Below are 26,640 nucleotides of genomic sequence, written 5' to 3'. Positions count from 1 at the left end.
GATCTAAAAGATCCAATGGCCAGTATTTTGCAGTTGTGGAAAACATTGTTGGCTTCCTAATGGGATTGTACAGAGACAGAAATTTACTGTGAACTGACATGACTTCCCCAATGGAAACTGGAATTCTGACAAAGCTAAACAAGTCGTGCACACAATGCAACCTTACTTCCATTTCTTTCCACTATTCATCAAACTATAAGGTCTTGAAATATAATCACTTAGCACCCATTCACTTTATTTTCAGATAGCTACAATTTTCGAAATACTACCCGATTCACCCAAGTGAGGGTCTTTAAAATATATCAAGAAAAACGGTGGTGCTAGTTTGAATCCTTAGGAATCAAGATGTCTGTTATGTCTGTGTAAACACAGTGACTGTGGCTGGAGACCAGGGTTGGCACTTAGCTTGATCCAGTAAGTTCTAAGTTGTGCTATTGAGAGTCAGCAAATAAACAAGTCGGAAAGTGCCTATACTTTGAAGGTTATGTTCTCTTTCTGACCTTAAATGCATATTTATTTATCTTAGTAACAACCTTCGGGTACGTTCATTGATTGAAGAAGATTCGACATAACTCCCAGTTCCCTCCCACTCACAAGACAACCTTGCAACCCCTACAACTTGTGCCTCAGCCCCCGGAGAAGGTGATTATTTGGGAAGGGAGGTCCTTTATCCGCGGTGCCGGTTTCCAGCGACAGAGAAACGACGGGGCACCGGAAGTTCCGTCTGTTTTTGAGTCCGGGCTTTGGGTCTGTTACAGGGAATTTAGTGACAATGAAACCGGCGGTAGATGAGATGTTTCCTGAAGGTGCTGGACCATATGTAGACCTGGATGAGGTGAGAGGGGAGAGGGAGGAGGGAAGGGTTCAGTACCGGCCGGCTTTGTAGGGAGGAGGAGGAGGAGGAAGGGGAGGATTGTTCAGGGAAACTCGTCTTAGATTTGGATGCTTAGGGTCGGGAGGAGGGGAGGGGAAGGTTGGTGCGAAGAAGAGAAGTTGTCACAGGCCCAGGATATGTGGTGCCGAAACAACAGAACCCCAGACTCAATCTACAGGGACTGGAGGAGGCATGATTATCTCCCTTTGTCATAATGATTTCCCTGCCCTATTTTATCATTCCCTGCATCCTCCCAAATGTGTGATCCCATTCCTTTCTTGCACCTGATTATTAATCTTTCCATCCTTCTGCTTAGACACGGACCTGCACTCCAGTGTGTTTTCCTTCAGCATTTTATTTCCCTTTGCCTACCTGCTGTCCCCATGGCATTGCAATTGATAAGTTTGAATTGGTTTCTTTGCGTGGATAACATCTTCCTAATACCATTGAGCAGAAAACAATTATTATGTACTTTAACCAACATTAAAAGAACAAACACAACTTATTCTCTTAACATTAGTGTCTAATTCTGAACTCCACTATAGTTTTTCATTTAAATTATAAAAACTTACATAAACTTTATATTCTCCTTATGCTGAATTTTAACTTGCCTCCAAACTATGGTGTCCCCTTTCTTAACTTTGTTATTCCTATTCCAGCATTTTCTACAGTATATCCTGAATTCCTTTTAAAGTAAACTACAATACATTCAGATCTATGCTACCAATATAAAACCAATTCCCAGTGACATCCATTATTTCCTAAATCCTGGCACATCAATTTAGAATCAATTTTCATCTACAAATCTCTCTTGACCTTGTGTTTATCTGTTGATGACTTGTTCCAGCATAAGAAGTCCCACATGCTCTCTATTCTCAATCTTTTCTTGAAAGTTCCCTAAGCCCATTCACAGTGCTTTCTGTCTTTAAAAAAACAATTCCGTAACTTTAGCACCTTTACCTTGTGCCACTTTATTCTGTCTCTATGTGCACCAGCCCCAACGCCAAGTAACTGTGTGCAGTGAGTAAAGGGTGAATGAGAAAGTTCCTCCTTTCAGTTGTCTGCATTACTCAATACCCAGTTACAAAGACTTGGCTACAATTAGAAACTATTGTAAATTTAAGTCTAATTTTGTTATTCATGATGTGCATTATTTCTTTTTATTTTCTCCATTACTATTGTACATTCACTTTTTTTCTAGTACACTTGTATGAATTGCGATAAATTCACACAAGTGTACTGTTATATGAATCCACATACCAAGGCATTGTTCAAGTAAATATTCTTGATATGAGAATTATTCAGTGAATATAAGCAGTTTGCTCACAAGCACAACATGATCTGCCAGTTCATTCCCATGTAGGCATACTTTCAGCACGGATCTGGAATGCAATTAAAAAAAAAATTCCACTGATTTAAAGCTTTCCAGTTGTTGCCCTAATTTAGATTAAATAACAGAACACAAACTCAGTTTTGAGTTTGGCGGAGAAATTAAATCAAAGAGTTCTGTAAAGTCCAGGCGTTGTGTTAACTTTTTAGGCAGGGGGAAGTTCGGGACTTCTGATGGATCTTGCAGCTAATGAAAAAGCAGTTCATGCAGATTTCTTTAATGGTGAGTGATTTATCAATATTGTTTTTTTTTTGCACAGTTATTGTTTTTGAGAACTTACTGTGGCCAATTGAGTATTCTGCTTTAAATATGGTTTTCAACTTTGCCCATGTTTCTTTCCATTTTATCCACATATTTTTGTTGCTTCTTTGGCCCATATTGTTCAGAATTCACACGATGCAGTGTCTAGTTTTTTTTAAGCTGTATTGGTGTGTGATCTCTGTTTCACATTTTATTGTAATATTCTGGAGACTCTTTGTCACGCCTTGCACTAAATGATCTTCACTTGTAAAGCTCAAGTGGCTTGTGTTTGACTGAGAGGAGGGGAAAGGTGAACATAAGCACTCAAAGAAAGCAACAGAGTAATTGCTGATGCTCTTGCCTGCAATTTTGGATTACTTGCTCTTCATCTAAGTGTAGCTGCAATACCTCGTACTATACGGTATAACCAGCCATGTTCAAAGAAATGTTGCAGCAAAAGTTACAGTATAAAATTAATAAAAGTGGACAACAAATTTAAAAGAGAGAGCAATTAACATTTATGGATTCTGAATATCTTTTACCATTTGTTTTCATATTTTCTGTTTTGCTTCTCTAGCTTTCTTGTGAAATTTCATCTTGTTTTATCCCAGTGGAAGAAACGTTAATGATTCAGTTCTTAGTCATTTGACTTGAAATATTGCTCACTGCAACAGGGAAAATGGTTCTGGCTGAAATAGATTATTTATGCACAATGCAGGCATCAAAATGTTGACAGTCTCAACTTTGGTAGTCATTTTCAACCGTAGCTTTGGAAATTTGCAAGTTAATTGAATTTTTCTATTAAACCTGTATTTCAAACTCTTGGTATTTGTAATATAATAAAATAGGTATAACATATTATAGAGTCATAGACTACCACAGCACAGAAACAGGCCTTTTGGCCCATCCAGTCCATGCTGCTTGATCTTTTGCCAATCTACCTGCACCTGCACCTGTACTATTTCCAAACCATTCAAACCTGTGTACCTATCCAAACCCCTCTTGAAATATAGAATAAAGTTTTGATTTCCCAGCCACATTGTTGCTTTCAGGTTTCGGTCAAATGTCTAACCTTACTTGCAATATTTTTCATTTGCTATTATGTGGATTCTGAGTAAGACTTTTAACCAAAATTTCCCACTTCAACTATTCACTTTAGCATGTTAAAACAATGAGGTTTTTTACACTGATGTCTGTGGTTAGTTTTAAACTGAGTTAAGATCTCAACCACTATTTGAAGTAGGACTCTTGAGACGGTTGTATGAGAAATGGGTCAGAATTTGCTGCAATAACGAACCAATAGCACTGTTTGGTGACCTTGTGAAACTGACTCAAAGATCTAATGATTTGTGTTGAGAACTATTTCTGTATTGGGTATCATTTCTTGTGGATATTTTTTTCGTTCTGCAACCTCTCCAATTATCTTGGTGGATTCACTGTCGAGGATCAGGGGAGCTTTTATATTGAACATAGCAGGTGAAACTTCTAGACATTAAAGGGTAGTTTTTGAGTAAGATAAACTTCCAACCAATATTTATTCAGCTTCTTGTTATAAACAGGAGCTAGTCTTCAGTTCGTAATGTCAGTGGCAAACAATAAACAGTCTGAAGTTAAAAGGACAGCTTTGAAACCAAGAACTATCTATAGAACACAAGATGCTTACTCAGAGCACCTGGGCTGACTTCTCAAAAGCTGCAGTGTAAGACAATGGGGCTTGTTTCCAACCAGACAATGTGGCTAAATTACTTAGTTCAAGGAAGCTTATAGACCAGATTTATACTAACACATAGCACATTAAATAGCTGATCTGTTAGTAGTTGGAATGTTTATATATTCAGAGAATCAGCTTCAAAACATCAATTGTGCATACCTGGGAATTGTCTCTACAGAAACTTTTAGAGTATTTGTGTATAAAGGTATCTGAAAAAATATCATATGCGTGTGAAGTCTCCAAAGTGGCAAAAAAAAAACAGAAGAATGTAGAGAGCAGTCAGGCTTATTGGGAATGGTCAGGGAACAGTAAGAAGAATGACAGAAACACAAGGTGAAATAAATCAATTCCTTTGCCTTTGAATTCTGCAACAGGTAATTCATTTGTCTACATCATTGGTATGTTTATTAGCTTATAGAAATTGCATCTGTTTTGGAACCTATTTGTAACTTGGAAATCTTTTATAAGATATCCCCTGTCAGTTTGAAACGTGTTTTAAGATTTTTTTCTGGTTTTAACCATCATTTTCGTCGTTATTTGGCATGTTGTATGACTTGGGTGATCATGGTCTTCCATCTGTACCGTGACTATTCTTGGCAAAATAACTTGCCATTGCGTTCTTTTGCACAGTGTCTCTACCAGACGGGTGACCCCAGCAATTATTAATAATCTTCAGATACTGTCTTCTACCTGGCGTCAAAGGTTGCATAACCAGACAAGGTATGCACTAGCTGCTGCTCATATGACCACCATTACCTGCTCTTATGGCTTCATGTGATCCTGATCGGGGGTGGGGAGTGGGGGGATGGCTGCAAACAGAAGCAACTTCTTGCTTAAGGTTGACTGGAGAGTAGGAGTGTCTCACACCTCCTTATGTCCACCCCGCCAGCCAGGATTTAAACATGCGTCACTAAAAATAAATGAACTGTCTTTAAGCTACTTTGCTAGCTAGAAGTAGCTCCTGCTTGGTAGGGAGAGGAGGGCCCACTGCTTAAATAGTGGGATTAGGCAGCTAAACTCGCCATTGAGAATAAACAGGGAAGTGAAATAGTCTTTGAAGAGTAGGTAGTTACAGTATAACCTTTTAGTGAGGGTACCCATTGCTGTCTTTATTGCATAGGGATTAATATCTTTGAGTTCAGAACATTGCGTTTAGCAAACCCAAAACCATCACTGCTGCTTTCCATGGGTTGGAAAGTAGAGCACCAAAGTTTCAAACTAAGTAATAGAACATTTACTGTACTATTTGTGTGCTGCTTTACTAAGAGTATCCCACCGATGTACTTGTTAGCTGGGTTAAGCAAATAATGATGTATTTAAAACTAATGTAAAGAAGCATGCTCAACTAAAAAAAATGAACTTATTAAACATTCAAACATTTGGAATGCTCATGTCTTTTGTTTTGGTTTCATGGCTGGTCAGTGGAATTTGGCTTTCACCTTGCTTTTCTAGAAATGACCCCTTTGAGAAAATAAATTTCCCGGAGAAATATAATAACCAGCGGAGCAATTTTTCAGTGCGTTCATGACTTGAATATTTAATTGCAACTGGTACTGTTCGCAACTAGAGGGCAGATGCTGCTTTTTGAACTGCAAGGTTCAGGGAAATATTTATGCATTACTTTTGTTAAGAAAGTAATTTAAGTTGTAGAAGTTTAAAATTGACTTTCAATTGCAGTTTCAAAATGTAAATATTTATTGAAATTGTCAGGTTCCTTATAATTTCAGATCCAATACTTGTAGCAAAAAAACAAAATGCTGGAGGAGCTCAGCCGGTCATGCAATATCTGTGGTGGGAAATGGATAATCAACATTTCAGGTCGAGTTCCTTTATCCAGATACCCACTACACTCCACAGATGCCACCTTACCCTCTGAGTTCAAGGATTTTTGCTCCAGATTCTATCATCTGCATTCTCTTGTGACCTAATACCAATATCTGGAAATCCAAAGCTAGGTATGATAGCTACATAGTGAAGCATGGAATCAGCTCTGATTGTGGCCAGATTTCAAACTAATAATACCATAAGACAAAGGAGCAGAACTAGGACATTTTGCCCATTGAGTCTGCTCCTCCATTCAATCATGGCTGAATCTTTTTTTTTTACCTCCTCTACCGCACTCCCTGGCCTTCTCCCGGTAACGTTTGGTGCCGTGTCAGTCAAGAACCTGTCGGTCTCTGCCTTAAATACACTCAATGACCTGGCCTCCTCGGCTGCCTTCGGTAACAAATTCCACAAATTCACCACCTTCTGGCTAAAGAAATTTTCGCATCTCTGTTTTAAATGGGTACCCCTCTATCCTGAGGCTGTGTGCTCTTGTCCTGGACTGCCCCCCCCCCCCCACCCCCCGGAAACATCCTTTTCACATCTACTTTGTCTAGGCCTTTCAATATTCGAAAAGTTTCAATGAGATCCTCCCTCATCCTTCTAAATTCCAGCTAGTGCAGACATAGAGCCATCGTAAGTTCAACAACTATTTCATTTCCGGAATCATCCTTATGAACCTCCTCTGCACTCTCTCCAATGCCAGCACATCCTTTCTTAGAAACAGAACCCAAAACTGTTCACAGTACTCAAGGTGAGGCCTCACCAGTGCCTTATAAAGCCTCAGCATCACATCCCTGCTCTTGTATTCTAGACCTCTTGAAATGAATGTTAACATTGCATTTGCCTTCCTTACCACTGACTCAACCTGCAAGTTAACCTTTAGGCTGTTCTGTACAAGGACTCCCATGTCCCTTTGCATCTCAGTTTTTTGGATTTTCTCCATGTTTAGAATTTTTTAAAAATTTATTTCTACTACCAATGTACATGACCATGCATTTTCCAGCAATGTATTTCATTTGCCACTTTCTTGCTCATTTTCCTAATCTGTCCAAGTCTTTTTGCAGCCTACCTGTTTCCTCAACACTACCTGTGCCTCCATCGGTCTATAATTTCCTTTCTGCTACCTCCCTCCTTTCTTAAAGAATGGAGTAACATTTGCAATTTTCCAGTTCGCTGGCACCATGCCAGACTCCAATGATTTTTTGAAAGATCCATTACAATTGCTTCCAGAATCTCTACCACTACCTCTTTTAGAACCCTTGGGTGCAGTTCATCTGGTCCAGGTGACTGGTGTATCGCTAAGGTCTTTCAGCTTTTTGAGCACCACCTCCCCTGTAACAGTAACTATACCCACTTCTCTTTCTTCACACAATACAACATCAAGCATACTGCGTGTCTTCCGCAGTAAAGACTGATGCAAAATACTCAGTTTAGTTCATCTGCCATCTCCTTGTCTCCTGTTATTATTTCTTCAGCCTGATTTTCTAGTGGACATATATGCACTCTCATCTCTTTTATATTTGACATACCTGAAGAAGATTTTACTATCCACTTGATATTGTTTGTGAGCTTGCTTGCATATTTCATCTTTTCCCTCTTGATTCTTTTAGTTGCTCTCTGTAGCTTTCTAAAAGCTTCCTGACACTCTATCTTCCCGCTAATTTGTGCTTTGTTACATGTCCTCTCTTGTTTTTTTTTACAATAGCTTTTACCTCCCTTGTCAGCCATGGTTGTAATATTTTGTTATTTGAGTATTTCTTTGTTTTTGGAATACATTTATCCAGCACCTTCTTCATTTTCTCCAGAAACTCACGCCATTGCTGCTCTGCTGTCATCCCTGCCAGCATTTCCTTCCAATTTACTTTGGCCAAAACCTCTCTCATACTCTCTCACTGTAATTTCTTTACCACTGAAAAAGTGCATTGTCAGACTTTATTTTCCCCCTATCAAATTTCAAGTTGAATTCAATCATCTGCCGCTTAAGGGGTCTTTTACCTTGAACTCCCTAATTGCCTCAGGTTCATTACATAACACCGAATCCAGTACAGCTGATCCCCTGGTAGGCTCAACAACAAACTGCTCTAAAAAGCCATCTCTTAGGCATTCAACAAACTCACTCTCTGGAGAATATCTCTCATGAATATTATAACATTGCCCCTTCACATGCCTTTTCTATTTCCCATTGTAATCTATGGTCCACATCCCAGCTACTTTTGGGAGGCCTGTATATAACTGCATCGGGGTCCTGTTGCTCTTGCAGTTTTTTTAACTCAACCCACAAGGATTCAACATCTTCTGATCCAACGTCACATCTTTCTACTGATTTGTTACCATTCTTTACCAGCAGTGCCACATCTACCTCTGCCTACCTTCCTATCCCTCAATGTGTAACCTTGGATGTTCAGCTTTCAACTACAACCATCCTTCAGCCATGATTTAGTGATGTCCATAACATCATACCTGACAATCTGTAATAGTGCACAAGATCATCCACCTTGTTCCGTATACGCTCTGCACTGAGATGTAACACTTGCTACTGCTTTTGAATCTGCATCCCTAAAGCACTGATACTCACCCTGCTGGCTGTAATTTTGTCCTGTCATCTGCTTGCCCTTTCTGACAGTCTGACTGCATGCTACCTTTGCTTTTTTACCATCTGTCCTTCCTGAGTCCCTTCACTCCGGTTCCCACCCCCCTGCCAAATTAGATAATGCTTCAGTAGGTAATAAAAGTCAATTGCTGGAGATCTGAAATAAAATCAGAAAGTGCATGAAAATGTTCATTAGGTCAGGCAACATCTTGAATAAATGCCATTGATGTTTCTGATTGTTGTCGGAGAGAATGGTAAAATATCATTGTTCACAGCAGAACCCCCACCCAGAGATGAAATGAATGAGAATACAGAACCGTCATGCAACATCTTTTAACTTGTACTAGCCATCTTGCCACCTCTTCAGTTACAGTTTTAACTTTTATTTATCTCCTCCATTCTGTTAGCATTGTTTTATGTGTTCAGTATTATAATTTGTCTTGAGTCACAGTTGTCTACTATTGACATGCTGAGTTCACCACTTAGATCTTATCCTTTTGAAGATCTGCACTTACCGCTCTGGGTATTTAAACACAATACTTGCCTCATAAATCTCTTAAATTTCCCACTCTCGCCTTAAAGCTATGCCTTTTAGTATTTGACATTTGCACCCTGGGATAAAGACCCTACTGTCAACCTTGTCTATACTTACATTTATAAACTTTTGTGTTTTAATTTTTCGTTTGTTTTGAGTCACAGTTGTGTACAGTGAGTATGGTCATTTGGCGGAAGCCAATTTCCACTCTGTCTTTGCCAGCTCAGGAAGTAGAGCCTTTGCATGCAGTATTTAGAAGTTTTTAAATTGACGAAGGGCCTGTACATGCCACGTTTTAGCCACTAGAAGTATCCTTTCCATGATATGAAGTGTGTTTAGAGGGAACTTTGTCAGCTGAGGCTTGAACCTCCTTTGTGGTTCTTCCAGACCAATTAGATTAGAGCATGGGAATCTGCCTTTCAGCCCACAGTCATGATGCCAGTTTAAATGAATCCCACCTCCCTGCACAATGTCTTTATCCCACCATTCTCTGCCTGTTCATATGCCTAAGTGTTTCTTAAACATAGCTTTCGTATCTGCTTTCAAAACTTCCTCTGATACCGTGTTTTTATGTACCTGTCACTTTGTATAAAAACAAATTCTTCATGAGTGTCACTTAAATTTTCTCCTCTCACCTGAAAGCTATGCCTTCTTGTATTTGATATTTGCACACTGGGGGAGAAAGACTGGCTGTCTACCTTACCTATGCTTCTCATAAGTTTATAAACTTAAACCAGGTCTCTCCTTGGTCTTAGCTGCTCCAGAGAAAACAATACACATTTCTCCAGCGTCTTAGCTGCTCCAGAGAAAACAATACACATTTCTCCAGCCTCTTCTTTCAGCTAATACTCTAATGCAGGCAACATCCTGGTGAACCACGTCTGCACCCTTGGCAAAGCCTCCACATCCTTCCTGTAAGGCAGTGACCGGAACTGCACACAGTACTGCAAATGAAGCCAGACCAAAGTTTTATACAGCTGTAACATGACTTCTCAATTGTTATATTCAACACACTGACTAAATGAAAGCAAATATGCCATTTGCAATCTTTATACTACCCTGTCTATTTGAGTTGCCACTTCCAGGGAGTTATGGACTTGTACCCCAAGATCCTTCTGTGCATTAATGCTCCTTGTGCTCCTGCCTTTAACTGTATACTTTTTCTTACATTTGACCTGCAAGACTGCATCACCTTGTATTTGTTTGGATTGAAGTCCATATGCCATTTTTTGTGCACATTTCTAACTGTTCAATCCTTTGACAACCTTTTTCAGTATCCATAACTTTACCAGATTTGTGTCATCACAGACTGTGCTAAGTTGCCCACCTATATGAGTCATTATCATAAGTAACAGAGGTTTTAGCACTGATCTCTGTGGAACATTTCTAGTCAGTGACCTCCAGTTAGAATAACATTGCTACTGTCTACCTTCTGTGTCAAAACCAGTTTTGAATTGACTATGCCAAGTTCCCATGGATCTCATTTGTCTAATTTACTGGATAATAAATAAACTTCCTCAATAATATTAGTATACTCTGGATACTGTTTAGAGGGATGACCAATTAGGGGAAAGTCATAGTGACCGGGTCTCAGGCACTGAATCTGGCTCTGTGGCTTGGGCAGGGGGGGTGCGGGGGTAGAAGAGGAGCACAGTATTGATAGGTGAATCCATTGTTGGAGGACCAGACAGTAGATTCAGTGGACCTGAAAGAGGTACTGGATGGTACATTGTTTCCTATTGCCAGCGCCAGGGACGTCCTAGATCGGGTCATCAAAGAGGGAGGGTGAACAGCCGAAAGTCATGGTACATATTAGCACTAGGGTTTTGAAGAGAGAATATAGCGTGTTAGGTAGAATGCTGAAAAGGAGGTACTAATCTCTGGATTGCTGCCTGTGCTATGTGCCAGTGAGGGTAAGAATAGGATGATTTGGCTGAGGAATTGGTGCAGGGGGCAGGTTTTCAGATTTTTGGATCACTTTTGGCGAAGGTATGATCTATTCAACAAGAATGTGTTACACCTGAACTGGGAGTGGGGGCGTGAATGTCATTGCAGGCAGCTTTGCTGAGCAGTTGGTTAAAACTAATCTGGTAGGGAGATGTGATAGGCTGTGGTTGGGGCATTTGGTATATAAGCAGAAGCAGTATGTCATGAGACTGTCAGGAAGACCTTCTTCATTGCTGCTGCTGCTGTGAGGTCCGGGTCTCTGCTGGGAAGAACAGGCCCCCAGTCCTCGGGGTCAAGTTGTCAATGGCCATTGGCGGGGCCGTCTTAATACGCTCGGCAGAGGATGGTGCTCGGAGAAGCTGTGCCGGAGGGGATGGTCGGAGGCTCGGAGGTTGATGGACTCGGAGTCTGCTGCAATCAGGTCGCTTTCATTGTGTGCTGTGTCTGTGAGGCTGAGTCCGGCGGCACTTTCATTGTGTGCTGCGTCTGCGAGGCTGAGTCGAGTGGCGCCGTGGAAGTCCATAGCAGGGGTACTCCCTTCTGCCACCGACGTGAGATGACGAGTCTATTGGGACCCTGAGGACTTGTGGAAACTGTGTGATGGTTTCTTTCGAACTTATAGTCTTTTAACATCTTTGGACTACTATTTTTACTCTGCTCATGGTCTTTTTTTTAATCAATTATGCTATTGTTGGCACTGTTGTAACTGTGGTTTTGTGCAGGTCTTGTAGCTTTAGTTTTTGGTCTTGTTTGTCTGGTGGGATTGGAGCTCCTTTCCGGGGAATGCGCTAAGATGGTAGCGTGATATTAATACGCAGCAGCCTCTCCGGACTCTGGATTGGGAACTGCCAAACGTTATGTGGATTTTCTGGTATAGTCTGTTTTGTCATGCATTTTTGTGATAACATTCTGGAGGAACGTTGTCTCATTTTTTAACTGCATTGCATTTGTGGTTTCTAAATGATAATAAACTGAATCTGAAGAATAGGCAGATGATAGGGAAAACTTTCAGTCAGTGGGGTGAGTTGCAGTGTGACAGGGGAGCAAAATTGAAAAGAGTGATGAATACAGGATTGAAGGTCCTGTATGCATTTTACGGAATAAAGTAGATCTTGTAGCACAGTTAGAGATTAATAGGTATGATGATGTGGTTATCACTGAATCATGGCTGAAAGATCATAGTTGGGAGCTTAATAACCAAGGATGCACATTCTATCAAAAAGACAGGCAGGTGGGCAGATGGTTTGGGGTGATTTTGTTGGTAAAAAAAAATAAATCAAGTGCTTAGAAAGAGGTGACATAGGATCGGAAGAGGTAGAATCCTTGTTAGTAGACCTGAGAAACTGCAAGGGTATAAAGACCCTGATAAGAGTTACACAGTATACAGGGCTTGAAGCAGTGGCCAGGATGTAGGTTACAAATTACAATGGGAGATAAGAAAGACATGCGAAAAGGACAACGTTACAATAGTCATGGGGGATTTCGGTATGCAGGTAGGTTAGGAAAATCAGGTTGATGCTGGATCCCAAGTGAGGGAATTTGTAGAATACCTATATGAGATGGCTTTTTAGAGCAGCTTATGGTTCAGTCTGCGAGTAAAAAGGCAATTCTAGATTGGGTATTGTGTAATGAACCAGACTTGATTAGGGAGCATAAGGTAAAGGAGTCCTTAGGAAGCAATAATCATACTATGATAGAATTCACCCTAGTGTTTGAGAGGGAGAAGATAAATTCAGATGTATCAGTATTCCAATGGAGTAAAGGGATTACAGAAGCACGAGAGAGGAGCTGGTCAAAGTTGATTGGGTGGGGACACTAGGAGAGATGTAACGGCAGAACAGCAATGGCTGGAGTTTTGGGGAGCAATTCCAAAGGTGCAGGATAGTGACGTCCCATAGAAGTAGTAATATTATAAAGGGAATATCACACAACTGGCTGACAAGGGAAGTTGAAAATGGGCATATAAGATAGCACAACTCAGTGGGAAGTCAGGGAATTAGGAAGCTTTTAAAAACCAACAGAAGGCAACTTAAAAAGCCGTTAGGAGGGAAGAGATTAAATATGAAGGTAAGCTAGCCAATAATATAGAAGAGGATCTAAAAAGTTTTTCAGATGTGTAAAGAGTAAAAGAGAGGTGAGAATGGATATTGGACCTCTGGAAAATGATGCTGGAGAAGTAGTAATGGGGTCAAAGAAATGGCATAAGTATTTTGCATCAGTTTTCACTGTGGAAGATACAAATGGTGTGCCAGAAGTTCAATTGTGTCAAGGAACAGAAGTGAATGTAGTTGCTATTACTAAGAAAGTACTTGCGAAGTTGAAAGGTCTGAAAGTAGATAAGTCAGCTAGACCGGATGGACTGCATGTATGGGTTCTGAAAGAGTTATAAGCTGATAAGATTGTGGAGATATTAGTAATGATCTTTCAAGAATCACCAGATTCTGGAATGGTTCCAGAGCTCTGGAAAATTGCAAATGTCATTGCTCACTTTAAGAAGAAAAGGGCAGGAAGGAGATTATAGGCCAGTTAGCCTGACTTAAGTGGTTAGGAAGATGTTTCGGTCCATTATTTCGGAGGTTTCAGAGCACTCAGACACATGATAAAATAGGCTGAAATTAGCATGGGTTCCCTGGGGGAAATCCTGCCTGACAAATCTGCTGGAATTTTTTGAGGAGATAGCAGTCAGCATAGACAAAGAAAAATGTCTGTGGATGTTGTTCATTTGAATTTTCCGAAGGCCTTTGACAAATTGCCACGTATGAGGCTGCAAAAGAAGATAAGATCCCGTAGTGTTAAAAGGAAAGGTACTAGGATGGCAGGGGGCAAAGAGTGAGAATAAAGGGGGCCTTTTCTGTTTGGCTGCTAGTGACTAGTGTGTTCTGCAGAGGTTGGTGTTGGGTCCACTTCATTGTATGTCAGTGATTTTGATGAGGGAATTGTTGGCTTTGTGGCCAAATTTGCAGATGATATGATAATAGGTGGAGGAGTAGGTGAGGAAGCAGGGGGTCTGCAGAGGGACAGTGATTAGCAGAATGGGCAAATAAATGGCAGATAGAATATAGTGTTGGTGGAAGGAATAAAGGTCTAGAGTAAGGGGAAATAGTCAAAAATCGGAGGTACAAAGGAACTTGGGAGTTGCAAAGGTTAACTTGCAGGTTTAGCTGGTGGTAAGGATGACAAATGCAATGTTAGCGTTCTTTTCAAGAGGATTGGAATATAAAAGCAATGATGTATTGCTGAGACTTTATAAGGTATTGGTCAGACTGTAGTTGGAGTATTGTGAGCAGTTTTGGGCCTCTTATCTAAAAGGGATGTGCTGACATTCGAGAGGGTCCACAGGAGATTCACTAGAGTTATTCTGAGAATGAAAAGCTTAATGTTTGAGGAGCTGCTGATGGCTCTGGTCCTGTAGTTACTGGAGTTTAGAAGAATGAGGGAGGATCTCATTGAAAGCTATGGAATGCTGAAAGGCTTAGATGAAGTAGATGTGGAGAGGGTGTTTTCTATAGTGGGGGAGTCTAGGACTAAAGGACCTATAGAAGCACGTCCATTTAGAATAGAGATGAGGAAGAATTTCTTTATCCAGAGGGTGATGAATATGTGGAATTCATTGACACAGACAGCTGTGGAGGCCAAGTCAGGGTGTCAGAAAGTTACAGACAGAATGTGGTTGAGTGGGATAATGAATCAGCTGTGATGAAATGACAGATCAGATTTGATGGGCCAGACAGCATAGTTTTATGGGCTAATGGATCATTTTATTATAAAGGACCTTGTCAAAAGCTTTATTAAAGTACACGCATATGACATTCACTACCCTACCTACATCAATCATCTATGTCACCTGCTCTGCACAAAGTCATGCTATTTGTAGAATAGAGAACATTATCACAGATTAACCTTCACTCTGAAACTTTGTTTTATAATTGTGAAATGCACTTGTTTTATTTTGTGTATCTATTTATTTTTATATCATTCATTATCTCCATTGTAATTAAACCTGACTAGAAAAATATGTGCATTGAAATCATTTCTTGCATGTAGGATTGTAAATTACTTGTTGCTTTATCTAAATCTAAGCTTCAAACAAATTTGTGCAGCAGGACTTGTGTTCTGTGCTATAACTCCCTTCATTAAAACCCCAATTTATTGTCGGCTCCTTGCGCGTTTTCCATCTGTGCTGGGTTGAGCGTCGAGCTAGCAACTCAGCCTCATAAAATAGATGAATGATAAAGGAATGGCAAGGTTGTCGCCTGATGCACCAAACAAGGTGCGAGGAGGAACTTTACCTTTTTTTACAAAGGAAATTATATGGTTGCATTAAAATTGTTAACTTATCCAGAAATCTTCAGTATACAATGAAATACCTTGAGGTAGCACAGTTCCTGTTGTTTTGAATCTAATTTAGGTTATTATGGTCACCTTTTATGTTTTGTTTATGGTTCCAGGAGGAGGTGTAGTGATCCAACACGAAATTGTGTGCAGCTGGGAATACTATAATGTGGCAGTAACTAATCTCTAACGATCTCTCCCAAATTTAGCTTTGCTTAAATTACTTGCAGGTTCCACTAGGGACTTGTGTACAGTGCAAATTATTCTGTAATTTCTGTGAAAGTATGGATACATCATAGTTGCATTGTATTCGGATGCCACAATAAAGAATTTTCAAGTTTTTAACTGAATGAAGCGGTAATGTCCAAAGAAATTTCAACAAAATAATTCCTGTACAGGTATCTCAGAAGTTATTAGATGTGGCTGGATATACTTCTAATTTCTTTAGCTTGCATCTGTAAGTAAACTACTCACAGTGAAGTCCTTTTACTTGCATGATATTTTAGAATACAGGTTTCCCCCGCTATCCAAAGGTAGAGCGTTCCTATGAACCTGTTTGTAAGCCAAAATGTCGTAAAGTGAAGAAGCAATTACCATTAATTTGTATGGGGAAAATTTTTGAGCATTCCCAGACCCAAAAAATAACCTACCAAATCAAACCAAATAACACATAAAACCTAAAATAACACGAACATATAGTAAAAGCAGGAATTATATGATAAATATACAGCCTATATAAAGTAGAAATATTGTATGTACAGTGTAGTTTCACTTATCAAAATCGGGAAGATAGCAAGTGAAAATCGATTTGAAGAAAGAAAAAAGGCACGTACACGCATACGTACGTACATGCATACACAACTGCCCGCACAAGGCTTCATGGTAGTCTTTCTCGGGGTAAGCACACATTTAAAGTGAGCGTCTTTTTTTCATAAAAGCGAAAATCCTCTTTGGTTAGCGAAAACAGGTACTAATGTAGGTCTTTCGTAACAGCAGGCTGTTGTAAAGCGAACGTTTGAAAAACAGGGGCCACCTGTACTGATTCACTTCAATAACCTTGATGGAATGTATGAATTAGTTTGCACTGACAGGCTTTGCAGTTTGAAGAGAGGAAGTGCCTATTATAAAGAACATTCCTCTTGTTCAATGACTAAGTGGACTTTTATGTATCACCATCCTTCTGGTTACAGAGATGTCTAATTGCCAGTTTAAGTTTATTCTATTCTTTAGAATCTTGCAGACATAAATTTTGATGCAATATTCCTTGTTAGTTTTTTTTGTTTTTTGAAGCCAGTGGTGCTGTAGCATTGCACTGAGCTCCGCTGGCACCTACGTAGAGAACAGGTGTACATAGAGCTTGCTCTACTTCAGGTTTATACTACCTTTCACACACAGGTTTGCAGTACTCTCAAACCACCAATCTGAAGTCTACAATTGCTAATTTTGACAAGTATGGGTACATTTGAAATTGGAAAGAAGGATCTGATTATTTTATGCCTTTGCTTGTTGGGCCATGATACAGATATCAAAATTCACAAAAACAACCAGCAAACTTGTCCAAAACTTCTGTTTTATAAGTTTGGTATTGAACTGTGATAACAGACTGTTTTGAGAACAAGGAGCTGAGATCTATTTCAGATACTTGGAATGGCGTTGTAGAAATTGATGTGACTTAAAAGACCTCAATTGGTTTCAAAGTGCTGATTTTTGAACCAATGAATTTTGAACAGGAAATTCTTTAGTGGCCAAAACTGCAAGTTTCTTGCTGTTATCTAAGTGTGTTCATGTGTACATTGATGTTCTTCCCGAATAGGATTCTATATTGAAACAAAATTTTCTGCCTCTTATCTTCTGACATGGACATAGTTCTATAATTTATGGAGAACTACAGAAGGTTAAACTTCTTTATGGGATTGGCCTTATTTCTCATATTCTTAAATCCACTTAAGGCACTGTGTTAAAGCTATATTTCCTTAATCAACTTTATTGAAATCCTACACTAAAGTATAGAGTTTTAATCTCTGCTTCCATTTTGACATCAATTGGAGTACTAAATTAAATTTGGTTCTTGCAAAAAGTGGCAAAAGTCTTACTAGGGTAGGAAAATTGAGAACACCTTGCACAACTGAATTTTGTCTACTGACAGTCATTGCTAAAAAATTGTGGTGAGGCAGGAAGCCAAGCCTTGAGGTCACTTGAGTTGCAATTTATATTCATTCCTACAGTGGACTCTTTTTGATTTTAAAAAAAGCCAAATGCCTTCACACCATTTTCTGGCTCTCCCACCACCACCATGTTTTTGTCTTCTGAAATTAGTGTATGCTATCTCAGTTAGTTAGATTGCTCGGTTTGAACCTACAACACAAATATTCTCAATCAACATTTAACATGTACAGTTGTTCAAGGTATTTCTTGCAATGACATTGAGCTGCAAATATAAATACTCTAACGGCCAATTCTAACAAATCAATTGCCACTGCTGGTGACCTAGCGTGGATTATTACCCTTGTTTGATGCGCCTTCCAGTTGATCCAATAATAATGTTGATGGACTGTATCAGCCTTATTAGCCTTTATTAGCAATGAACAAAACATACAATCTTGAAACGATGAAATTAAGCCTTAAGCAAAAGATATGACATCCGCTGGTCCCCGGAACTTAACTACTCGAAGTAAAGCAGGAATACATAACTTATTTCTTTTGGATTTACCACATTTCACCCAAGTGACTAACTACCACAATAAACATAATAAATGTGCGGCAAGAATACAATGCAGATAGAAGACTGATGCTTGACAGGTAATCAAACATATAGTTAAATTGAGGATTTATAACTTCCCTTGATGGAATAGAAGGTGTTTAGAAAGTGTACGTTCTATAACTGGAGACATGTCAGTGGTGGAGCAATAACATAGGGTTTGTGAAGTGGCCAGAATTTGTTCAGTGAAGGGGTCCGAGAGCATTGGAGGACTCAGTTACAAGATACAGTAATTATTCGATTTGCTCAGTCTGAAAATTGTGACTACAGGTGATGTGCAAAATCCCATGGTCTACACTGAGGGAAGATTGGTTGATTTTAGATTAATCTGCTTACACGTGTCCTAGCAATGCATATTTGGTACCTGGATTGAGAAAAATTTGGTCCTTCATGTAAGTAATCCCAAAACATTCCTTGGATTCTTGAATTCAAATATTACTCCAGATTGGCATTCACGCTGTTTTATTTTGATCATATACTCTACCGGTCCTGTTACTCAAGATTGGAAGTAATTTGAGTTCTTTTGGTGTCATCAAGCATATTTTCTTGTGTGAATGAGGGAATGTTAGTTTCATGGTAGGGAAGTATTCTAAAGAAAATTGTCTTATCATTTTCAACAGATGAGTTTTGTGAGTATATAAAATTAACAGGAAGGAAAGGAAGATTCTAGAGAAAAACAGTACCTTTTTCAGGATATTAATGTGCCTTCTTTAAACTTTAGATTTTGAAGACCTCTTTGATGACGATGATATTCAGTGATTCATTCTCCTTGCTTCATCCAAGCTTCAAGTATAAAGGAGGAAAGAAAGTGGGCAACGCCTCAGCACATTTACATACATGGAAACATCATCAAAATCCTACGAGTGGATTTCACTTCTTGTGTTAAAAATGTAAATTCATTTTATTAAATTAACAACGTTCTATGTATTTCTGTAAAATATACTTGAAACTTCTGTAATTTGTGTTTCCTTACAATAACTAATAAATTTGTAGTTTCACCTGGAGTGAAAATCTGTGTCCTAGTCCTAATCACAGTTCTAATATGATTGAAGGATTGAGTTTTTAAAAACACATGTTAGGGTGCACAGTTTAATGAAATAGTTAGCGTCGAGCGGGCAGCGGAGTCCGTGGAAGCAGAGTCCTGGGCTTTGGCTAAGTGGGCTTCAGCGTAAGGGGACTTCGGTAAGCCTGTGTGATTGCTCGCTGAGGGGAAGAAGGTAAGGTCGCTAGGTGCTTTTTAGACTTATTCTATTAATCCAGTTCAGGTATGGGGGAGACAGTCAGAGCAGTGGTGTGCTCTGTATGCAGTATGTGGGAGGTCAGGGTCAACACAGTTGTCCCTGATGACCACACCTGCAAAAGGTGCGTCCAGCTGCAGCTCCTATCAGACCGAGTTAGGGAGTTGGAGCGGGAGCTGGATGAACTACGGATCATTCGGGAGGTGGAGGCAGAGATAGATAGGAGTTATCAGGAGGTAGTCACACCAAAAAACCAAGAAGTAGGCAGATGGGTGACGGTCCAGAGAGGCAGGGGGAGCAGGCAGAGAGAGCAGAGCACCCCTGCGGCCATTCCCATTAACAATAAGTATACTGTACTGGATACTGTTGATGGGGATGACCTACCAGGAATGAGTTGTAGTGGTCCTGCCTCTGGCACAGAGGTTGAACCCTCAACTAGAAAGGGGAGGAGAGAAGAGAAGAGAGCGATAGTTTTAGGGGACTCTATAGTTAGGGGGGCAGATAGGAGATTTTGTGGGGCAGATCGGGAGTCTCGGATGGTATGTTGCCTCCCTGGTGCCAGGGTCCGGGACATCTCAGATCGGGTGCAGGCTATTCTTGAGAGTGAGGGCATGAACCCAGATGTAGTGGTCCATGTAGGGACCAATGATGTAGGTAAGGTGAGTGAGGGGGTCCTGCTTAGAGAGTTCAGGGAGTTAGGAGTGAAGCTGAAAGGCAGGACCTCCAGGGTGACAATCTCGGGATTGCTACCTGTGCCACGTGCGAGTGAGGCGAAGAATAGAATGATTATGCACATTAATACGAGGCTGAGAGCATGGTGCAGGAAGGAAGGGTTCAGGTTTTTGGATAATTGGTCTTTGTTCCAGGGACATTGGGATCTGTTTCGAAGGGATGGTCTACATCTGAACCGGAGGGGTACTAACATTCTTGCAGGAGTATTTGCCAGTGCTGCTCGGGGGGGGGGGGGGGGGTTAAACTAGATGTGCAGGGGGCAGAGATCCAGATCCAGAGGGTTGGTCAGAAGGTGCATGGGGTTAAATGTGTACAAGGTTTGGGTGATCTTGAGAAGGTCATCAAAATTCAGGGTGCAATTAGCCCGATGGAAGTTCAAGGAGCTGGGTTAGGTACAGTAGACAGTGTTTTAAGCAAAGAGAGGAGGAATGGGCTAAGAATTCTATACTTGAATGCGCGTAGTGTCAGAAATAAGACAGATGAGCTTGAAGCTCAGATGAAAATGGGGAACTACGATATTGTTGGGATAACGGAGACATGGCTGCAAGGGGATCAGGCCTGGGAATTGAGTGTACCAGGGTATACGTACTATCGTAGAGACAGAAATATGGGAAGAGGGGGTGGGGTGGCCCTGTTGGTGAGGAATGAGATTCAGTCCTTAGCAAGAGGTGACTTGGGAACAGGGGAAGTAGAGTCTGTGTGGATTGAGCTGAGGAACAGTAAGGGTAAAAAGACCCTAATGGGTGTTGTGTACAGGCCCCCAAACAGTAGCGTGGATATTGGGTACAAGTTGATTAGGGAGTTAACATTGGCATGTGCTAAAGGTCGTTATGGGAGATTTCAACATGCAGGTGGACTGGGAGAATCAGGTAGGTGCTGGACCCCAGGATAGGGAGTTTGTGGAGTGTCTAAGGGATGTATTTTTGGAACAGCTTGTGCTTGAGCCAACCAGAAACGAGGCTATTTTGGACTTGGTGATGTGTAATGAACAGGAATTGATAAGTGATCTTGAAGTAAAGGAGCCATTAGGAAGTAGTGATCATAACATGATAAGTTTTTATCTACAATTTGAGAGGGATAGGGGCAGATCAAAGGTGTCAGTGTTGCAATTAAATAAAGGAGACTACGGAGCCATGAGGGAAGAGCTGGCCAAAGTTAAATGGGCGGATGCCCTGGCAGGAAAGACAGTGGATCAGCAGTGGCAGATATTCTTGGGCATAATACAAAAGATGCAAATGCAGTTCATTCCAATGAGAAGGAAGGATTCAAAGAGGGGGAAGGGGCCACAGTGGTTGACAAAGGAAGTCAGAGATTGTATAGCATTAAAGAAAAAGAAGTATGACAGGGCTAAGATGAGTGGGAATACAGATGATTGGGAAAGTTTTAAAGATCTTAACTAAAAAAGCAATACGGAGAGAAAAAATCAGGTATGAGCTCAGTCTAGCCAGGAATATAAAAGGGGATAGCAAAAGCTTTTTTAGCTATGTGAAGAGAAAGAAGATAGTTAAGAACAATGTTGGCCCCTTGAAGAATGAATTGGGAGAAATTGTTATGGGAAACAGGGAAATGGCAACTGAATTTAATGCATACTTTAGATCTGTCTTCACCAGGGAGGACACAAGCAATCTCCCAGATGTATGGATGGGCCAGGGTCATAAGATATCAGAGGAATTGAGACAGATTGACATTAGGAAAGAAACTGTGATGAGTAGACTGGTAGGACTGAAGGCTAATAAATCCCCGGGTCCAGATGGTCTGCATCCGAGGGTTCTAAAAGAGGTGGCTCAGGAAATTGCGGATGCATTGGTAATCATTTTCCAATGTTCCTTAGATTCAGGATCAGTTCCTGAAGATTGGAGAGTGGCTAATGTTGTCCCACTTTTCAAGAAGGGAGGGAAGGAGAAAACGGAGAACTATCGCCCTGTTAGCCTAACGTCAGTCGTGGGGAAGATGCTTGAGTCCATTATTAAGTACGAAATAGTGGCACATCTAGATGGCAGAAATAGGATTAGGCCGAGCCAGCATGGATTTACCAAGGGCAAATCATGCTTGACTAATCTGTTGGAGTTTTTTGATGGTGTAACAAGGATGTTAGACGAGGGTAAGCCAGTGGATGTTGTGTACCTAGATTTTCAGAAGGCATTCGATAAGGTGCCACATAGGAGATTGGTGAGTAAAATCAGAGCTCATGGCATTGGGGGCAGGGTTTCAACATGGATAGAAAACTGGTTGGCAGATAGAAAGCAAAGGGTAGCAGTGAATGGGTGTTTCTCAGACTGGCTGGAGGTGACTAGTGGGGTACCACAGGGCTCTGTATTGGGACCACAGCTCTTTACGATTTATGTCAATGATTTAGATGAGGGCATTGAAAACTATATCAGCAAGTTTGCTGACGATACTAAACTGGGTGGCAGTGTGACATGCGAAGAGGATGTTAGGAGAATACAGGGAGACTTGGATAGGCTGAGTGAATGGGCAGATACTTGGCAGATGTCATTCAATGTGAATAAATGTGAAGTTATCCACTTTGGAAGCTGGAACAAGAGGGCAGAGTATTGTCTGAATGGTGTCGAGTTAGGTAAGGGAGAAATGCAAAGAGACCTAGGAGTCCTAGTTCACCAGTCAATGAAGGTGAATGAGCAAGTGCAACAGTCAGTGAAGAGGGCAAATGGAATGTTGGCCTTTGTTACAAGGGGAATTGAATACAAGAGCAAGGATGTTCTTTTGCATTTGTACAGGGCCCTGGTGAGACCACACCTGGAATATTGTGTACAGTTTTGGTCTCCAGGTTTAAGGAAGGACATTCTGGCAATTGAGGAAGTGCGGCGTAGATTCACTAGGTTGATTCCTGGGATGGCAGGGCTGTCTTACGCAGAGAGATTGGAGAGATTGGGCTTGTACACGCTGGAATTGAGGAGATTGAGAGGGGATCTGATTGAAACGTTTAAGATAATTAAAGGATTTGATAGGATTGAGGCAGGAAATATGTTCCAGATGTTGGGAGAGTCCAGTACCAGAGGGCATGGATTGAGAATAAGAGGTCAGTTATTTAAAACAGAGTTGAGGAAGAGCTTCTTCTCCCAGAGAGTTGTGGAGGTGTGGAATGCACTGCCTCGGAAGACTGTGGAGGCCAATTCTCTGGATGCTTTCAAGAAGGAGCTGGATAGATATCTGATGGATAGGGGAATCAAGGGATATGGGGACAAGGCAGGGACTGGGTATTGATAGTGAATGATCAGCCATGATCTCAGAATGGCGGTGCAGACTCGAGGGGCCGAATGGTCTACTTCTGCACCTATTGTCTATTGTCTATTGTCTAATTTAAGTCTGACTTGGTTCCAGTGATAAAATTTGTTAATTTTGTACAAAGATTTGCATTAGTAGAATGTACTTTGTTCAAAAATATGTGATTAGGCAAATTCCCAGAGCTGTGAAAAATATGTGTAAACTTAGTGAGGGCTTCCAATTTTTATTCCCAAAGTTTCACTCTGATGCTGAGTGCACAGCGTTGAACACAAGGTTATCACACCATCTAACTTACTCTAATGTCAAAAAGATATCTTCTCAATAATCATCTGGCACTGAGTTATTTCATTTTGTTTTCGTTTGTGGAAATTGCTCTTTTCTCCAAACCTGCACACTGGGCTTGATTTTTAAAAAAAAATATTGCATAGTATTTACAGCGGAGAAAGAAGCCACTCAGCCCATCCTGGAGCTTACGTATGCAATTCCATAAAATACCATTGTGTAGTGCCACCTCCTTTTCATCTTGTGCTGTTTGTCTCAACCAACCTTTATGGTAAGTTTCTACATTCTAATCATACCTGAATGAAGACAGTTCTCCTGAGTTCCTTTTTAGATATGTTTCAGCAATCTTGTATTTGTAGCCCTAGTAATTTATATTTCCTCTTGTGATGAATTTGTTTATAACTAGACCTGGCTGTAAAGACATAATTAAATAAGATTTTTAACATTGCATTTTCTTGGATTAATAATTATAAATGAATTAAATTAATATGTAATTTGGGAATCATAAGTTAAAATGAGAATTGCAAATATAAACTTGTAATGCAGAGATATCAGTCACTTGTTTAATACTGTTGTTTTGCATTTTAATTTAGCTATACTGCAAGCAATTGTATTTTGCTACTTAAAGCAATGTATTTCAGTTTTAGCAACTTCGTGAAAATATAGAATTTGGATAGCTGGGCAGTGTGTGACTTTTAAGGAACATACTAAATTACAATCTGTCTTCTAATTTGCTTTTAGTGACTATTCATCTCATGGAAAATTGACTAGTATGTTTGAAATAACCTCAAGGTCATTAAGGTCACTGGGCATACATTGCATGAGATCTATAAGTGAAATTGAATTTCTTATATATTTTCCCATACTTGAATTTTGTTTTTACATTAACTGGAATACAAGGAAAGTGTTTTAGAGGAGGTTTATTAGCAAAGCAAAGATAAAGGCACTTACCACTATTGATATCCATTGGCTGCTTTGATTATTTGTGAAAAATAGTGTTTCTTCAGCCTTAAATAAATACGATACTAATAACCACAAGAGATTCTGCAGATATGGAAATCCAGAGCAACACATACAAGATGCTGGAGAAACTCTGCAGGTCCAGCAGCAATCATGAAAATGAGTAAACAGTCAACATTTCAAGCTGAAAACCTTCATCAGGATTGGGAAGGAAGGGGGAAGATCGCAGAATAAAAAGGTGGAGGTAGGGGAAGGAGGACAACTTAGATGATAGGTGAAACCAGTTGAGCAGGAAAGGCTGGAGAAGGAGGAATCTGATAGAAGAAAGTGGACCATGGGAGAAAGGGAAGGAGAGGCACCAGGTGGAGGTGTTAGGCAGGTGAGGAGAAGAGAGAAGAAACCAGAGTGGGAAATAGAGGGAAAGTGAATGGAAAAGAAAAGAAAAATTACCAGATCGAGAAATAGATGTTCATGCCATCAGGTTAGAGGCTCGCTAGATGGAATATTAGGTGTTGCTCCTCCATCCATTTGGCCTTTTGAGTCTGCTCCACCATTTCATCACGGCTGATCCATTTTCCCTCCCAGCCCCAATCTCCTGCCTTGTCCCCTTATCCCTTCATATCGTAACTAATCAAGAATCTATCAAATATATCCAATGATTTGGCCTCCATAGCTGCCTGTGGCAATTTATTCCACAGATTCACAACTCTCTGGCTAAAGATATTCCTCATTGTTGTTCTAAAAGGGAGCCTCTCTGTTCTGAGGCTGTCCCGGTCTTAGACTCCCACACCATAGGAAACATCTCTCCACATCCACTATATCGAGGCCTTTCAACATTCGATAGGTTTCAATAGGGTCACAATACTTCTAGTGAGGCCTCAACAGTACTTTACAAATCCTCAACATTACATCCTTGCATTTATGTTCTAGTTTACTTGATATGAATGCGAACATCACATTGCCTTCCTTACCACCAATTCAACCTGCAAATGAACCTTTTACGGAATCCTGCACGAGACTTCTAAGTTCCTTTGCACCTCAGATTTTTGAATTTTCTCTCCAGTTAGAAAGTAGTATACCCTTTTATTTCTTCTACCAAAGTGCATGACCATATACTTCCTGACACTGTGTTATACCTGCCACTTCTTTGTCCATTCTCCTACTTTGTCTGAATCCTTCTGTAGTATCCCTACTTCCTCAAGACTACCTGCCACTCCACCTATCTTCATATAGTTTGCAAACTTAGTCACAAAGCTATTAATTCCGTCATCCAAGTCATTGACATATAATGTAAAAATGTGGTCCCAACACAGACCCCTGTGGAAGACCACTGGTTACCAGCAGGCAATCAGAATAGAATCCCTTTATTCCCACTGTTTGCATCCTGCCAGTCAGCCAATGCTTTATCCATGCTAGTATATCTCCAGTAATACCCTTTCCTCCAGCATAATACTGATAAATCTGATTTTAGCTTTCCCCTCTAAAATTGCCGAGTGAATTCTATCATGAATATTATTCTGTAATTAAAATTCTATCATAGTGTGAACCCCTAAGGCTTCCTTTCCCTTAAACTCCCTAATCTAATCCATTCATTGCACAACACCCAACCCAGAATAGGTGATCACCTTGTGGGCTCAACCAGGAGCTATTCTAAAAAGCCATCTCGTAGACAATCTAGAAACTCCTCATCGTGGGATCCAGCACCAGCCTCATTTTCTGAATCTACCTGTATATTGAAATCTCCCATGATTATGACATGCATTTTCTATCTTCAGTTCAAAATCGTAGACCATATCCTTATAACTCCCAACAATTCAACATCTTTTGATCCTGTGTCACATCCTTCTAATGATTTGATTTCATTTTTACCAACAGAGACACATCACCCCTCTGCCTATCTACCTATTCTTTCCATTGAATATGTATCCTTGAATTTTAAGCTTCATTGGTGCGTGGTGGGGAATTCTTGCCTAAGAAG

At 40.3% G+C, this 26,640-nt stretch overlaps 1 protein-coding gene across 1 annotated transcript; it reads left to right on the top strand.

The window, feature by feature from the left end:
• Positions 1–681: 681 nt before the first annotated feature.
• On the top strand, positions 682–19,208 carry cops9 (COP9 signalosome subunit 9). Its single transcript, XM_059948680.1, has 3 exons — positions 682–835; positions 2,414–2,486; positions 18,926–19,208. Exons 1-3 carry the CDS (start codon positions 773–775, stop codon positions 18,961–18,963), a joined length of 174 nt encoding a protein of 57 aa, XP_059804663.1. The 5' UTR covers positions 682–772; the 3' UTR covers positions 18,964–19,208.
• Positions 19,209–26,640: the final 7,432 nt, after the last annotated feature.

This window comes from Hypanus sabinus, chromosome 2 (genome assembly GCF_030144855.1).
Source record: "Hypanus sabinus isolate sHypSab1 chromosome 2, sHypSab1.hap1, whole genome shotgun sequence".
Taxonomy (NCBI): Eukaryota; Metazoa; Chordata; class Chondrichthyes; order Myliobatiformes; family Dasyatidae; genus Hypanus; species Hypanus sabinus.
This window is presented reverse-complemented; position numbering and strand designations above follow the sequence as displayed.